General features: G+C 41.1%; 1 protein-coding gene across 4 annotated transcripts in view; it reads right to left on the bottom strand.

Moving 5' to 3' along the window:
• Positions 1-17087, bottom strand: part of LOC117539865 (protein shisa-6) — an 81303-nt gene that overhangs the window by 11965 nt on the left and 52251 nt on the right. For all 4 annotated transcript variants that reach the window (XM_034206217.1, XM_034206219.1, XM_034206216.1 and 1 more), the window contains exon 6: positions 626-688. In XM_034206217.1, coding sequence (XP_034062108.1) covers positions 626-688 — 63 coding nt within the window. The remainder of the gene's footprint in view (positions 1-625; positions 689-17087) is intronic.

The following is a 17087-nucleotide window of genomic DNA, read 5'->3' on the forward strand; positions in this document are numbered from 1 at the left end:
TTTAAGAGGCACACAAGCACAAGTGGAATGTGGACCACAGCGCTCCATTAACGGCGGAAAAGTTTGAATAATGACTCAAAGTCGGTCTCTGCAGTTTTTAGAATGTCAGGGAGATATTTTATCACGAGTAGGGCCAGACTCCCTCTCGTCATTTCATTGACGTTTGGAAGCAGGAACATTCGGTAATTCCACGCTAAAAGCTGCTCTCCTTTCACAGAAAATCACATTAAGAGAAATAGATGGGAGGCAATAAAAGTAATTGAGTTTCCAATAACTGCAGCAACATCCACAGATGATACTTTAATTATCATAAATGTTCGGCTTTTCATTTTCTCCGAAGACTTCTTTGTCAGTCCTTCAGATTTTAATTTCCCCATCAAAGATATACTATTGTCCTTGAAATTGGAAATAATCTATTAGAAAAATTGTTTGGCTGACTTTCATATAGAGACAGATAACGATCCATGTCATTTGGGAAAGTCAAGTCGGGTCCGATTATGAGAAATCAATTTGGGTGTCTTTTCCTGGCACGCATTCCAAATGTAATTGTTCTGATCTACATAGGGATCTTTGCACCGCATGTGATGTCACATCTCCAGTTAAGGACATTAATGTGTTTTCTTACCCAGTTTAGGTGTGAGTGCTGTCAAATCCAGGTGGCTGTGTTGGTAGTCATGGTGATGGTTTCCTATTTTAGGACAAACAGAGTCAAATATTATTTTGAAAACGCTAGATTCAAGTGACAAGAAGAACATCAGAAATGACAGTCATTGCCCTTGATGTTAAAGGGAGAGTGATGAAATGACATAAACACATAGTTTCCCTTTTAACCTTTGTGGTATCTCCCTCTTCTCTTCTGTATCTCCAATTCAAGACATAATGCAGGGGTCTTCAATGTTTTTCATGACCCCTTAGTTTAAAGAGCACTCTTCGTATGTTTAAAGGGGCCCTTTTATGCTTGTTGAGATATCCATTTCCTGTAGTGTGTTATATAGGTTATGTGCATGTTAATCTCCTCCATTGGACTCCTTTGTTTACTTCCGTAACTAGTGACATCATCAAGTAACACTCACGTTCATTTTGGCTAGCACTCCAACACATTGTACGTGATAGGCTAAGGGGCGGGAGATCTCTAATACCTCATTCACACCAACGCAACTCCAGTTCAAGCTCCGTGCTAGAGCTTTTCAGGTTCAGAACCGGTTCTTCGGTTTAGCTCCGGCTCTTTTCACACCTCCCAGAGTCCGACTGGTGCTGCGTCATTGCGTCATTGTTAGCGTCATGACGTAACCGTTTGCGTGCCTGCTTCATAAAGCCAAACCGCGCGGAAACCCCTCACAAATGAAACAGACAACAACAACAATGGCCGATTGTGCTCCAGCTTCCTCTGTACCTCTTCGGAAGACCAGATAGCTGGTCTCTTCAGTGGACCACTGCTGCTTGTTAAGTTTCTCCATCGTTGTGTACAAACTGGATAAAACGTCGGCTTTTTGTTGTTATTGTTCAGCAGTTGGACAATCATTATATCACATTTCGATATATTGACGCTTCAACTAACAATGAGTCAATGTTGTGTAAATTAAATGGGTTCTTTTTGTTGTTGTGTGTTTTATGTTGGATTCATGAACCTAATGTGCATTTTCAGACATCACTTAAGTATAACTTATCAAACACTTTGCCGGCCCCTGTGTAGCAATTTTGAAGACCCCATGTGGGTGACGGTCCCTTTGTTGAAGAACTAAATGATGCAAATTTAGGTGCTGTAATGCGTTGTATAAATAACCTTGTGTTGAAAAAAAGTGTATAGAATTTTTTATTCCCCCCAACAAGCAGTGTAACAAATGTTATCCATGGTGTAAGAGTGAGTATCAGCCGGCTCTCCCTCCCAGTCTCCTCACTGTTTGCCGTTTCCCCAGATATGAGAGCTTTGATTTGTTCAGTGCGTCTCAAGTGAGTGGAGAACTGTCACAGCTCAGTTATGGGACTGTGAGTGTTTCTTCCAGTTGACAGAACCCACGGTGTAGTGCTACTTTGCCAAAAATGATTGATTACGGCCTCTTTACATGGTAACATGGACGCAGCCACAGCTCATGGTGATCCATCTTAGCTGTAAGTGAGTCAATTTGATGTTGCGTTAATATTGTTATGGGTTGTTTGAGTGGGTTAAGAAAAAAGCAACATCATCCGAGACCTCCATCACCAGCAGCTATGGGAAATCATTTAGCTGAGAGAAAATATTGCCTTGATTCAATTACGCTTTGTGTTTCTGAACAGCAGAACAAACAAAACATGGATATATGATAGTTGTACCTTATTTGCATTTAAATATGTTCATTTATCATCCTATAAGAGTGCTAAAGACAATAAAAACCCGCCTCTAATACACATGAGCCCTTTAGCGAGCTTTGAACAGACGACAGGGGGGATGTGTTCTGCTTTTGTTAAAGTTCAGTGCCTGTATTTCAATGATACTGCTTCCCCCAGCGGGAGGATGTGACATTTCTGACAAATGTTTTTTATCTGTAGATCTAAGCCAGTATAAAGATGAGTCTCACATATTGAAATGTGGTTTTGGAATTGCTAGCTAATCTCAACTGAAATTGATATTCAGTTAAGGTAAAAGAAGGAATGTAAAACACTCTAGTTTAAATGGATTTAAGTATCTGTGTACCATAATCATAAAACAAGTATTTTTTTGCGCTTCCCAATCACAGGTTTGATCAAGGGACCAATTATAGCGGCTACTGTGAGCTCATTTAAATTACCCTGCCATGAACCTAAAAATGAAAGCGCCAAATAAATAACAACCTTTACTATCTGTGTAATTGCAGGAAAAAAGGCTTTTTTTCTTCACCACCGCCACATACATTTCACATATTACAATGTGTGTTTAACAGAGGTTCAAGAGTTTATCACCCTGTGACGATGGTTTTTCTTTGCGGTAATCTAAAGTTCAGGGTGCGTGTGATCCAATTATCCCCTTTATGTGAGGTATTAGACTGTTATTGCTACTAGTTTGCAGCAACTCAGCCACAAAACAAAGCTCACATTTAAAAACTAATATGTAATTTGTTTATAAGGAATATAGTCCCAGCACTTGATAGATGTATCCGGGCATGAATGAGCCCTGGCAAAGTAGGAAAGCACTCAACACAAAGCACATAGCTTGAACGCACTCACACTAGATGCTGTCATTTATAAAGGCTGGATGGTTGGCTGCTTTAGTTTACTTTGGTCAATCGAGAAAAACTGCAGGAAAATGCCTGAGAATGTAAGTGTTTTCAACAAAAAATATCTGAACGAGTTATTGGTGTAAGGAGGTCAATGTTAGGAAATTATTATAACTGGTATTCTTAGCAAGACAGGATATTACACCAAGAGACAAAGACAGGATCATCATTTCACAGGCACTAGATCTGATTAGTTTAGACATTCTCTTCCATCAAAAATGACAGGTTAGTCAATAAAATTGAGTACACGGCTGTTGCAATAAACTGAAACAGCAATAATGGATGGGGTCCCTCCCATCGTTTGTCACTCTCCATTTGCACCTTATGCACATACTTGACATGTGCAGAAACTCTGACAGAGCAATTTGTGGAAAACTCTATAAAAAAGTATGTGGACACTGGAGCCTTACAGCCATATGTGATTATTGGAAGTGTCATTCCAATGTGCTGGTTATTTTTTCCCAACAGATTTTTGAACCTGGCTGCAGGGATTTGTTCACATTCAGCGAAGAGAGCATTAGTGAGGGCCAACACTGACGGTAGTGATAATATCTGGCTCACAGTTGGCAAGCGACTTCATCCCAGAGCTGTTGGAAGGGGTTGAGGTCAGGGCTCGGTGCAGTCATGTTTTGAAGTGGGCAAACGCTTATTTTTCACTGAATCTTTGGGCCATTTTCCCTTGTATTAGATAGCTGACAGTAGAGCGGCAGACAGGAGCAAAGGTGAGAGGAGGGAAAGACATTGCAACCGGATGAAATATTTCTTTTGGCTTTGTAAAGTTGAGACTTGAAAGAGTCTTCACCAAAGTGTTGCCACAAAAACACACTGTTGTCAAAATGACATGCTAGCATCAGAGGTTGCGCTAGACTTTTTCACTGCCCGTCATTTTGACGGACAGGATCGTAACATTTCTGTCAAAATTCAGTATTACCCGTCGGCCTTTACACTCTGGGGGGGGGGGGGGGGGGGAAGAGCACGGTCGTGAACTGTCAACGGGGGGCGGGGCGCACGCTCGTGAACTGTTAGCGCCGTGTTATGCATGCCCACTGCATCTCGCAGGAGTGCGCACAGCGTAAAGCCAAAACTCACGGACATTTCAATGATTTGTATGGCAAAGTTGGGTTTGGAAACGGTATAATTTCCTTTTTGGCAGGCATGCATATCACCAGAGACTTGCTGCGGGGAAACTTTGGCGCTGTTCCGAGTTTGTTCTAATCCGTCAAAATGACGGACTGCTTTCAGAGTTTTCCGTCATTGTTTAAAAAAATCCGTCATAGACGGAAAATATTCGGTTAACGCGACCTCTGGCTAGCATTAACATCTCAAAAAGAGCTACATCATTAATAACATTTTAAAGTTCACCTATCATGCAATATTTAGGCAATAGCATAGGTCTCAGATATATAAACATGTATAAAAAACATGTCCATGTTTTGCTCAAAATACCAAACAGATCACCCATTCTAGCTATGCCTCATATCCCTCTATTTCACTTCCTGTTACTAAAGTGCTGATTCGGGGTATAAAGCTTTACAAAAAAAAGAAAGAGGGGGGAAAAGCTTATGCCTGCTCATGCGGGACCCGGCAGATACTGTCTAAAATAAATGCTGCGGTGATGAAACTCCAAAACCACATCAAGGATTATTTCTGAAACACTATGGAGCTCAAAGGCTTTCTCTCTTGCTGGTTTACCACAAGGTGAGTTCCTTTTTATTTCCTGCTTCTTCACACATGTGCTCTCTCCAGTACTGGTTAGCTCTGAGTGTTAGCGATGCTTGCTAATGTAAACAAAGACCATATTATGTCCAAAACACGTCAGGCATTGATTCTGATTGCAACTTTCTGATAGGGCCGTGGGTCCACCACGTGGGTGCCATCCGATATGACATAAATAACGTCATATCGGATGGCAAATCTAGATCAGCTCGTTGTAGCCCCGTTTTTCACAGATTTGCGCACGGAGGAAAAGAGAGAGGGTTTTACTTTCTGACACTTTGTGAGTTCCCTGACATGCCGGGGACACATATTTATGTATAAAATACATCAAAAAGTGCATTTTGCATGATAGGTCCCCTTTAAGACATTGGAAACACACAATACTTTACATGTAACAAAGAAGAGGAACATGTAAATATGTTGGGGAATAATCCACAAGTAGTGCACATCTAGTTAGCAGCAGGAGGATGTACTGTATGTGGGATTGAGTCAAAATAAACTACAGTGAATATATTGAAGGAACATTTTTGATTTTTTTTCAAACCATAGGACAGTGTTTAAAGAGGAAGATAGAGGAGATGACACGTGTAACATGAAAACATGAAACATAGAAGCTTTGGACATTCACGAGTGCGGTGTTTTCTGACATATTTTATGTTGTAGAACAAAACGCGGAAATCTCTTCAGCTCGTGTTAACCACAGACACAGATGGATCCGAAAGTTGTTTAAGGCTAACTCATTTCCGTGTTCTAGGATTAATTTCTGCACCACTCCATGAAAAATGCAGTATTTAAAAACTACACAGGATGATCTAATATATTTTCACATTGTAGTGTGTTTACATTTTGCATTACAGTTGCAGTAAAGTTGGCTTGAAATTAAGGCATTAATCCGTTTTTCAGCATCTTGTGATAAATACAAGTTAATACTTTATATATTTATGGCATATTTACCATTGCAAAAGATGGATATATAGATAACTAAAGTACTGTTAAAGTGACATTTGTTTTCCTCAGACATTTCTAAATATTTATGAGCAAACTTTTTTTTTGACAGCAATAATTAAATAATCTCAATAGGAAAGTGTAATGGCAATACTGAGCATCAGTAGCAGCCTTACCACGACTAAGAATGTCGAGCAAAGGTCTGAAGATTTCTTCTTTTCCTAATAGATTTCAGTTTTTCCATTCACACTGACACTCTGGATCCAGTTTAGGACTATGTGCATTGTATACGAGAGCACATAGTACCTGCTAAGTATTAATAGATAATGCTGCAGCTCTTGCTGACAGTGAAGAGTGTCACAAGGATTGGCTGTAGTAATGCTGGCAGCTCTGTCACAAATGAATCGAATGCTTCCAAGTTCCAGTGGGTGGACAGAGGGGATCCCACTGTGACCCAGATCCATTTTAAACGGCTCACTCTGGGGAAGCTGATGGACAGACGCTGGCAGAGGAGAGAGCCCACGCAATGTCATTATGCTGGCAGAGTGCACCATGTGGACCTGGTGGGACAGATCACCTTGCACTGCCCTTGTGTATGTACACGCATGTGTGTGATGGAGAGGCAACGTGACTTCAAGATCTTTCATTTCAAGCGTCTTAACCTTCTAACTACCCAGGATTTAACCTCTAATGGACCTGTGATGTTCATGAAGTACCAACATCTGAAGTTACAATGGGATCAAAACAATTTACAATCTCATGATCTGAAGGAATAACATTGTAATAATTCAGTGCAGTTGTTAAAACCTGAAAAGACACACAAAATACAAATAAGAACCTGAAAATGAGCATATAATGTCCTCTTTAATGGCAAGTTGTGCTATTTAAACAAATATTCCCTTGAAAGTCAGGACATCCTCCCTTTTATTTGTTTGTGAACTGATTTTTACTAAACTTCCCATCTAAATGGCAAATATTTGATACAAACAACAATAAATCATGTCATTTGTTGTGGATGTTGTGTTTTAGACAAGTGTTAGAGTCCCACTGCAAAACAAAGAGAGCTGGATGTATGCCATGCATGAAGCTAATCTATGGGCTGTAACTCATCTTTGATGACATGTCGCCAACTTGTTGACAACACATCTGTCATCTTTTCGTCAATGTAATACCCAAGATAATTGCACATTTCAGTATGCTGGGGATTTAAAAAGTATATACTTGCACAGTGCACTTCACTCAGTCATTTCTACAGAGCCCCTATAGGGACATGGAGAAGGGAAAAAAATGATTTGAAAAAGAAAAAAAATGTTGTGCGAGATCTCGCAAAACCCCTTTGAGAGCTCTCGCAAAACTTTACATTTAGCTCAATGTACTTCCTGGTCAGTTCGGCAACACAGAAACCACAACAATGGAGCGGTTCATTGATTTTACTTTGAGCTTGGCCTTAAATATAAAGATATAACATCAGTGCTTGGCAATAGGCACGGTTTTCACTTAAAGGTGGTGTAGGTAATTTTGGAGAAACCAGCTCGAGTGCGCTAGAATTTGAAAATACACAGCCGGAAAAAATCTGCCACTTCCTTACAGAGCCCCTCCTCCAACACACACGCACGCGCACATGACCAATGAGGGCACGAGATAAGTTTGTGCACAGATGGAAGGCTGACAGGCAGGTAGGCCATCCAGTTACTTTAGCCGGGCCGGCTAAAATGATTGGTCGTACTTTTTACAGCGCCACGGCTTCCACAGATGACATTTTGTAATGGATTTTTTGTCAAAGCACTTAAGATATTCATTGCTATCGGGATGCTAAGAGCATTCCATGGAATATAACAAAAAGGGTATCTCGAGCCGGTTTCTCAAACTTACCTACCCCACCTTTAAGTGAAAGACACCTCAAGAGAACAGAGCGAGGGGACATGCACGTCGCAAAGCATACTCTGAGCTGAGTTATTGACAGATTCGAATTTCAAGGATCAATAATTCATGAACAACATTCGTTGTAAAAATACAAACAACATGACTTTACAAGGTAGACAACGAGCTACAGAGTCATTTTTATCAGAACAGTTCGATACGCGCCGTCATCCGAGCTAAACATCAATAATTGGTCACAATCTGCAGCTGGAGGAGAGAGGAGTGCTTAGTCAGCAAACTGCAACGCCGAAAACATATATTCATAGGAAAATACAATAACTTAATTTTTTTAAGATGTAGTGCTACCAAAATCTCTTAACACATCAATGGTCATGTTGTTGTTACACAACACTTATTTTGAATACATATGCTTTTAAATATTTTTCAGGCTTTTTTATTTCAAACTATTTTAAATTAATTTGACATTTGACATATTTTCTACAAATCAAACAAAGAAAAAAACAGGATACAAAAGTATTTTAAAACATATTTATTCAAAATAAGTGTTGTCAGATGTGCAAAACAGAAATCATCGGTCCACACGAACACCAAGGTCTCACCTATACTGTGTCATGAGCTGGGCCTCAGGGAGTCTGTGATTTACAAACAAGGATAAGCACAGATTTATCTGATGTCTTCTCCGATATGTCAGAAGTAACATCATACAAAGCTGCCGTTATCCTTGCCGTGGTATATGGGACTCGTGAACAAAGAGGCCAGTGATCAACGTTGACAGCTGAGGCTGGGATGATGTCGAGGTCTTGAGAGAGAAACCTGTGGATTCTAAAACATAATATGACCAAAAGAATGGAGACGAGACATTTAGTGAGATCTTAAAGCGGGAGATGGATAAACATATTGTCCACATGCACAAAGCAACCAACCAGGTCCATAAGAACGTTTTTTTCATAAGAACGAAGTAGGAACCTCACTGGTCTCTACTGAGCTTTGACCTCAACAGCCTAACACATTTGGATGATGAGCAACATCAACCGTGAGTCAGGTTTCCCTTGTTATTCATCCCAAGAACAGCAATGCATTAAAGTCCTGAGGCTGTATTGGCGTGACGCTTCAGAAACCAGAAATGTATCAAAATAAAAGGCAGTTTTTATACCACGCACCAGAACAAACCCATTATAACCAGGGCCGGTCCTAGACATTTTGGTGCCCTAGGCGAGATTATGATTTGGTGCCGCCACCCTCCAAGCAGTACACAATAGCATATATAAAGAATAAATGAAAAATCTCTACAAAAGACCGATACACTACAAAAACTGAAACGTATTGACATGTTGGTTATATACATAAAGAAGGTTTCAAATGTATTAATTATTGTATGAACATGTTTTAATTGGTGGGTGGACGTCACATCCTCTAGGGGTCCGGGGGTATGCCCCCCCGGAAAGATTTGTTTTAAGATTTTAAAGTAAAATGCTTCAATCTGTTGCACTTTGAGCAGAATTACTAGAGACTAGATCTAGAGCAGGGGTATTCAACTACAATTCAACGAGGTCCAGTTAGAGAAAATGTCCCCGTGCAAAGGTCCGGAACATCAAAATGTCTAACTTGCTTTATGAATTAGTGTGATATATATTGAAGTGACCTGTAGCTTTATCAACGTCTGCATGTAATCAACAACTGACTGCCAATCAAATAAAGAAAGTACAATTAAAAAACAACAATATTTATTGTAAAGTAACATTGAACTATACAGATATACAGTAAATACTGTGGATATGTGTAATGTTCCTCTCGGGCTGCTTTTAAAAATAAAATAGAGCAAATAAATAAAATAGCTTTTGAAAATATGTGCATCTTAAAAGTGCTTAATTTTAGATAAATAAAATAAAGTGTAGCAGCAGCTTGAGTTTCCCTTTTTCTTTGTTAACCGTTTCACATCATGACTTAACAGTTTCAGCCGATTATAGAACAATATCAGTCTTTACACATCATAACAATTCAGTTTAAAGTTTCTCTTTCTTTCCCTCTTATATTGCAGTCCCTCACTCACTTTTTTTAAATTCAGTGCGAGAATTGAGCTGGAGCTTGTCCTGCCAGGAGTTTGTAAATCTGGGCTGAAATGGTGTCAGGGCCATTCTCATACACACATGCAGATGCTCATTGGTTAGCCTCGGTTAGCCTGCCCTGGAACGATATTTAGTTTTATCCTGGTGGACTGATCATATCGGGCTCTGAGACTGCTTATTTTTTGTGACCTCAGTTCTGACTTGAGAGGGAATGTTTGGTCAAACACTTTGTGTTTTGTCTCATAGTGGCGTTTTAGCACTTTTAATGAGCACCACGGTCTCTGAACAAATGAGACACACTGGTTCTGGGATCCCAGTGGGCAGGATGAACATGAATGAGTCCGTCCACTCAGGGTTAAAAGCTCTGTTCTCACCTTCCACTTTCCTCTTCTTGGAGAGCGCCATGTGTAATTATTTGTCTCTCCCTGTCTGCCGCTAACACGCCTGTTCACTCTCCTCTCCGTCTTCTCTCACATGCCAGCGCAATTAACCTCCCTGTCCCCAATACACCGGAGTACTTTTCCCACAATAGTTCATCAGAACTACGATATATTTGCGTTCACACCAAAAAGACCCAGGAACTAAATTAGTTCATCAGAACCATTTTTACCCCGTTTTCAGTCCATGCTAGAGAGCAGGGACTTTCGTGGGAGAAAAAGGTTCCTATGTCTGATTGCCAGGGTGGAATGCAAACCACGGCCCGTAAAACTCCCAAAAAGTTTTGTGAAGCCGCCATTTTATTATCCTCGCATTAGCATTATTAGCATTAGCCCAGCGCAGGTGTCGCCGTTCTGGCGATTTACTCGGAAGCTGCTGGGACTCCCAGCAGCTTCTACTGAAGCCAGTCCCCAATTCCGGAGACTTCCGGCTGGGGACTCCGGGTGGCAGTATACGCCGTGAAGTGGTTTGCGGCCTGCCAGTAAACCCAAAGCAGAAGAAGAAGAAGTGACGTCAGCGGCTTAATTGGCTTAATCCACCCCCAGGAACTCATTGCGGTGTGAACGCGATCTGCTTTAGTTCATCAGAACTAAAAGAGTTCTCATTAACTGAGTTCTCATGAACTATTGTGGTACCTGGTGTGAACGCGCCTAATGTGGACTAAAGCCGTCTAACTGTATAGCCCTCGACCTGAACGAACTTCTTAGGTTCTTGGGAACAAAGGAGGGGTTCGGTCTGAGTGTCACCCCGCTACGGTCACCCCGATTCAAATGGCAACTCGGGTGCACCGACAGAGCGGTCAGCTCGCACACTCTTTTGGGCACAGCCCCACCTAGTGTCAGCAGAAAGTATTCAAAATAATGATTACAAAAAAATCCAAAAAAAATATATAAAATATATTTTAAGATCATGTTTAATCATCTGATTCGTCTGTACATTGCTGTTTTAGTCTGTGTTCTTCTAATTAGTGTCTACAGTGTGTGCCTATTGAGCTGTTTAGAGGCATGTGGGACAAAACCCGATCATGCCCCCCCTCCCGCTTATATATAGAAGTTATATATCTAAGTTTTTTGTGCCCCACCACTTTTGTACATATAAAAACGACACTGCCTAACCCTAATGCTGCATTCACATGAAACGTGGTAAAATGAGTCTGCACTGATGTTGCTGTTGTGTTCCGATGGAGGAAGCAGTGAGGCCTACCAAGGTGAAAGCGCTATCCTCAGTGTAGTACAGATCTTGAAATCGTTGCCGAGCACTGTGCCCGACATTTACGCTATTTCAGTTTAACCTTGTTTACCGCTTAACTGTCAAACAATACAATGTCATTTTTTAACTTCATAAGGAATTTTAAAACATAAGCTCCATAGACAACAAACTGTACTCCTTTCAACATTGACAAGGCATGCATAGCAGATTTCATTTTTACTTTTCATAAAAAAAGCCCAAGACATATTATTCAAAAGGGAGTTCTGAGTAGCCTCTGCTTTAAGATGCGATGATCGACGGTATCAAACGCTTTGGAAAGGTCAATAAATAGAGCTGCACAACTCTGCTTATTATCTAAAATACTCGTAATGTCATTCACCACTTTCATTGTGGCAGTGATGGTGCTATGTTTCTTTCTGAAGCCTGACTGATGTTTAGACAGGATGTCATTTTTACATAAAAACCCTAACCCATAAGCTGACTTCCATACTTTTGGAATTGCATTTGTGCTGAGGGAGAGGTTAAAAATAGAAGTAAGAGGTGGAGCAATACAATCTGCAGCTATCTTTAGTAGTTTCTGGTTTTGGGTGTTCAAGCATCATTAACGGCTATAACATGTAAGGGTCCACATACTTTTGTCCACACAGTGTAATAAATTGTATTTGAAAAACGCCAAATAAATCAAAAAGTCCCACCTCTTTAAACCCTGTAACAAAGAAAACACTGTTTCAGTGATTCTTAAGGTAATTAAAGAAAAGTTTTAGCTCCTTTTCTATTCATTGAACTCATGTGGCAAAGAGAAAGTGAAATTAGTTTTTAACTGGCATCTGTTCTTAGAGAACATCTATAGAATGGGGCTTTTTGTTGGAAATAGTTTCATGATGAAACTTCAATGGTTCAAAGCAGAATTAAATAAAATTCAAGGCACGAACACAAGACAATATGTGTCGAAAGTAATTAAGAGAAGACACACTGAGCATTTTCAGACTTTCTTATCAGGTTTGGTGTAAAGGAAAGGCAGCATAGTGTTCCAAAAATGAATTATCCATTTTCCATAATTATGCTCTATGTTTTCCCCGTAATTACGTTGATAGTTTGGCACAAAGCAACTGTTGATGAGCAGGCTGATGAAATGATTAAATGAAGGAGAAAAAGGCAGGCTTTGTGAAGACACCGCAAACTGGAAAATTACATCTGAGATCTTTTAATGACTTTGCAATTAAGAGCCCGAGCTCGGCTGCTTGCTGTCATTTATCAGCGTATCTACATAATGCTAAATCTAAATGTTTACATCTTTCACAAAAAGTTAAGCAAAGCATTACAGTTGAGACGCTTCTTTGAGTTCACAAAAGCTTACACTGATCAGACACGACTGCGCGGTCATGCAGCATGTAGAATTCAGAGGAAAGTCACCCTGAACAAACAACTGAAGAACACTTGTTGCTACTGATATGCACTTTAGCAGAGGTGGTACTCAGATCTTATACTTAAATAAAAGTAATAATACTGCAGTGTTCAAATACCTTATTACCTTGCTAGAGCCAGCCAGCTAACCAATCAGAGCAGAATTAGCTCTGGTTTCAGACAGAGGGTGAAAAGAGGTGTTGCAGCACAGGCAGTATGAGAAAAATGCAGTAAACTTTCACCACTGCACTAAGGTACTGTACATTTCCATTTACTCGATGCAGCTTTTTCCATAGAGTTAGCTGCTTAGAGTTTCTCACCATGTCTTTCAGCCCCATCTATAATTCTGACGGATCCGTGTGTGATCTTCAGACAGCCCTCCCTCCTGTCCACAGAAAACAGAGACCGAGGCCACCGGCTAGGCATTACACATGACGACATCTCTGTTTCTCCTCTATCGATTAGGGATTGTGTGTCACAGCTCCTGGGCGCATCATGCACTCCTGACATGCTTTTCCAGTCAAGAGAATGCACAGCCGCTTGTTTTTCCACCCTCAGGCTGACCTTGTGATTTCTTCACAGAAATCCAACATTCTTGCAGATAAACCCTTGTTCTCTCCAGAGTGTGAAGGCCAATGGAGAAGAGATACATCAGCCTGAAGGTGAAGGGTGTGTTATTGAAAAATCTAAAACACAGGGGAAGGTAGTTTTTATTTAATAATTTATGGATTTCAGAGACCTAAGGAAGTTTTTACCCTAGTTTACACATTTTGTAGGTGATTTCAGCATTTTTAGGTAGAAAATATATTTAAACAATGGATTCTGTATTCCTAAGCCGTCATTTTGGGCAGTTTGGAGAAGGCTTGAAAACAAAATAAATGTACCCTAATGTTGGTTTTTGGTAGGTGTGTTCATTTTCCACTTGTTTTGAGATAAAACGCCTTCCAAATGCCTCACTGTGTGCACAAAATGACTCTTTGAGATGGTATCTTTGCAGTGCTTGAATATTGGTGACTTGAAATTCTTGAAACATCCATCCATCTTCTTCCGCTTATCCGTGGTCGGGTCGCGGGGGTAGCAGTTCCAGCAGAGAGCCCCAAACTTTCTTTTCCCTGGCGACATCAACCAGCTCTGACTGGGGGATCCCAAGGCGCTCCCAGGCCAGCGAAGAGATATAATCCCTCCACCTGGTCCTAGGTCTACCCCTTGGTCTCTTCCCAGCTGGACGTGCCTGGAACACCTCCCTAGGGAGGCGCCCAGGTGGCATCCTAACTAGGTGCCCGAACCACCTCAACTGGCTCCTTTCGACGCGAAGGAGGAGCGGCTCAACTCCGAGTCCCTCCCTGATGACCGAACTTCTCACCTTATCCCTAAGGGAGACACCAGCCACCCTGCGGAGAAATCCCATCTCGGCCGCTTGTATGAAACATGATATTTCTAAAACTAGGCTAACCTAACCTTTGTGTTCCTTGATAAAAAATAGCATCAGTGTCTCGCCGTTTAGTGACTGCTCACAGAATCTTTTATGAGGAGGCTTTTGAGTAAGTGGGTGTTATTTTACAGCCGTGAAACATTTCTTGGCTCGGCGCTGCACGGTTTTGAGTGGCTTTGTCTCCTTCACACTTGTGCAGCTTTCAAAGAAGCAGAGCAACAAGCGCCCTTCTCCTCCCTGCCTCATGAGTAATGTGTGATGATTAGAACAGATAATTACATCTATTTACATATAAATGTGATTGATACTTGTCCTACAGAGTTAAGCTACCTTAAGCCGCTGCAGGAGCCGTTTGCAACTGATCACGTTATAATCTATCCATAATATTTGCATCCTCCATCTGAAGTCACCTAATTAAATGATCATTCGCCACAAGTAAACAATTGGGTATGATGACGCTAATTAACGCTGGCTGAACAATGTGCGGCGGTACGTGTTGAGAGACGTGTGCGTTCGTCTAATGGTGTTTATGAGGAGGGTTAAGATTAATGCGCCGTCATAAAAGGGACGGAGTCCGACGTGTTATTTTTCGGTAGCAGAGATGGAGCGACTGCTGCGTGGCAATATCTGAGAGGCCGCGGGTCTAATTGATTAGGTGTTGTCATCTTCAATATCCAACCGCCCTCATAAGAATCTCAAATGAACACTCCAGTGATAATGCCAGCACTCGTTAAAATTGGAGCGCAGCAGGTCTTTTGGAAATGTCAAGATGAGCACAAATGGCTTCCAAACAGGGGAGACATTTTTAAATAGATGCCACTAATCCTTTTCATAACAACTAGCACCTTCGTCTGGATTATGTATTTATACTTTTAAGATACAGTCAAGTTCTTGTTCCCTGGTGAGTTTTTTAATTTTTGATCGGCCCTGCCTGAAGCCTCTAGGGTGAATTTGTGACGAACATTTGCTCATCCTGTGTGGCCTTGTGTCAAACATGCCCTTTGGTCAGGTTTCGCCTCAACAGGTCCACAGTCAGTGTGCTTATTAAAACGTTGGCTTTAAGCCCAAAAGGCCTCCGGGTTTTTTTTAACTGCAAAGTGCCTGAAGCTTTCTGATGGGCTGTTGGTACAAAGACTTCATCCAAAAGGTCGCTGGTTGGAGATTTGACCCGGGTCATATTGAGCCACTTTTTCTATTGGCACACGGTAATAGTCCTGACACTTTTTCACTCTTTCACTCAAGTGCCAATGTGACCTTTGACGAACTGCCTCCCATCACTGTGCAACACTGTCTTCTTGACATTTTAAATGAATGGTTTTCTGAATCATGTTTTAGGACGCCATTGAACAAACTTCTGAGGCTGCTTACTTTGCATATTTTAAGCCATAACTTTGATTTTCTGAGCAACATTTATTGGAGTTTACATCTGAACAGAAGCTGTAGTTTAATAATTAATGACCTTCTCCTGACTTCTGATGGACTGTGTATGCTGTCCCCCTACAGTGGTTTCAGTAACGCGATTCTAACAGGATGTGGACACCTGCTGTCCCCTAAAGGTCAGTCCTTTACCCCATGCTGTCTTCAGTGTTTGTATGCTGTCCTGTAGTCTAATTACCTTCCACAGTAGTTTCATCTCTGCACTGGTGAAACCTATACCTATTGTGTTCCAATAAAGACAAGTCTGCTCCACGTCGCTGAGACATCCTGTGATAGTTTACATTAGGGCAGCAAATCATTATTTTATCGATTATTGGTCTATAAATTGTCACGTAAATCCCAGGTTATGCGTTTAAATGTGTTTAATATTACATGACAGTTATTTAACAGGTGGACTGGCGTGTGACATAGGAAGATACTGTATTTGGACTTAGTCTTATTTCACAGTTGTGTTATCTTTTCTCTTACAATGTGTTGGAGCGCTAGCCAATAGAAGCGTGAGTGTTACATAGTGAAGTCACTCTGTTAAGGCCCTGTCACACTGTCCCGAAATTGACACCCGATGGACACACGAATATGGAATTGTGAATTTCGCACGAAGATGGCCCCGAACCACACACGAAGGCAACATTTACATTACATTTAAGACATACAACTGCAATGAAAGTACCAAAAATAATTATGTTACAGTACTATGATACTGTACTGATATCTTCAGACTTTGTTCTTTACTTTATCCGTCGTTATATGTAGAAAATATTACGTTTTCTCCGTAATGTTGTTTCCATAACAACAACAACTTCCTGTCAACTGTCCTTCAAAATAATATATTATATCCTTTTTAGTTTCACAGAACACAAATTGGGTTATTTACATAATATATTTACATGATTTTGTTGTGCAATAAAACAACCCGATGGACACACGATAAAGGAAATGTTCAAATTCGGCTGTGATCGTAGCAACATCGGGCCATTCGTGAGGGCATCTTAAGCCATCGTATGACCGCCGGTGGAGTTTCTCGGGCTCCGGCAGCAACTTCGTGAGCAGTGGCAAAATCTTTGGCATGCCAAAAAATTGCCGAAGGACCTTGCGAAGGTTCATTTTCGGGTTGAATTCGTGTGTCAATTGTGCCCTTCGTAAGGCCATCGTGAGGGCATCGTGTTATCATCAGTGCCATCGGGCATTCGCCCGATCAGAATGAGGGTGAATGCACCGATGATAACACGAAGATGACACGATTTGACAAGATGCCCTCACGAGTGCCTTACGAAGTTGCCGCTCACGAAGTTGCTGCCGGAGCCTGAGAAACTCCACCGGCGGTCATAC

The sequence above is a fragment of the Gymnodraco acuticeps genome, unplaced genomic scaffold (genome assembly GCF_902827175.1).
Source record: "Gymnodraco acuticeps unplaced genomic scaffold, fGymAcu1.1, whole genome shotgun sequence".
Taxonomy (NCBI): Eukaryota; Metazoa; Chordata; class Actinopteri; order Perciformes; family Bathydraconidae; genus Gymnodraco; species Gymnodraco acuticeps.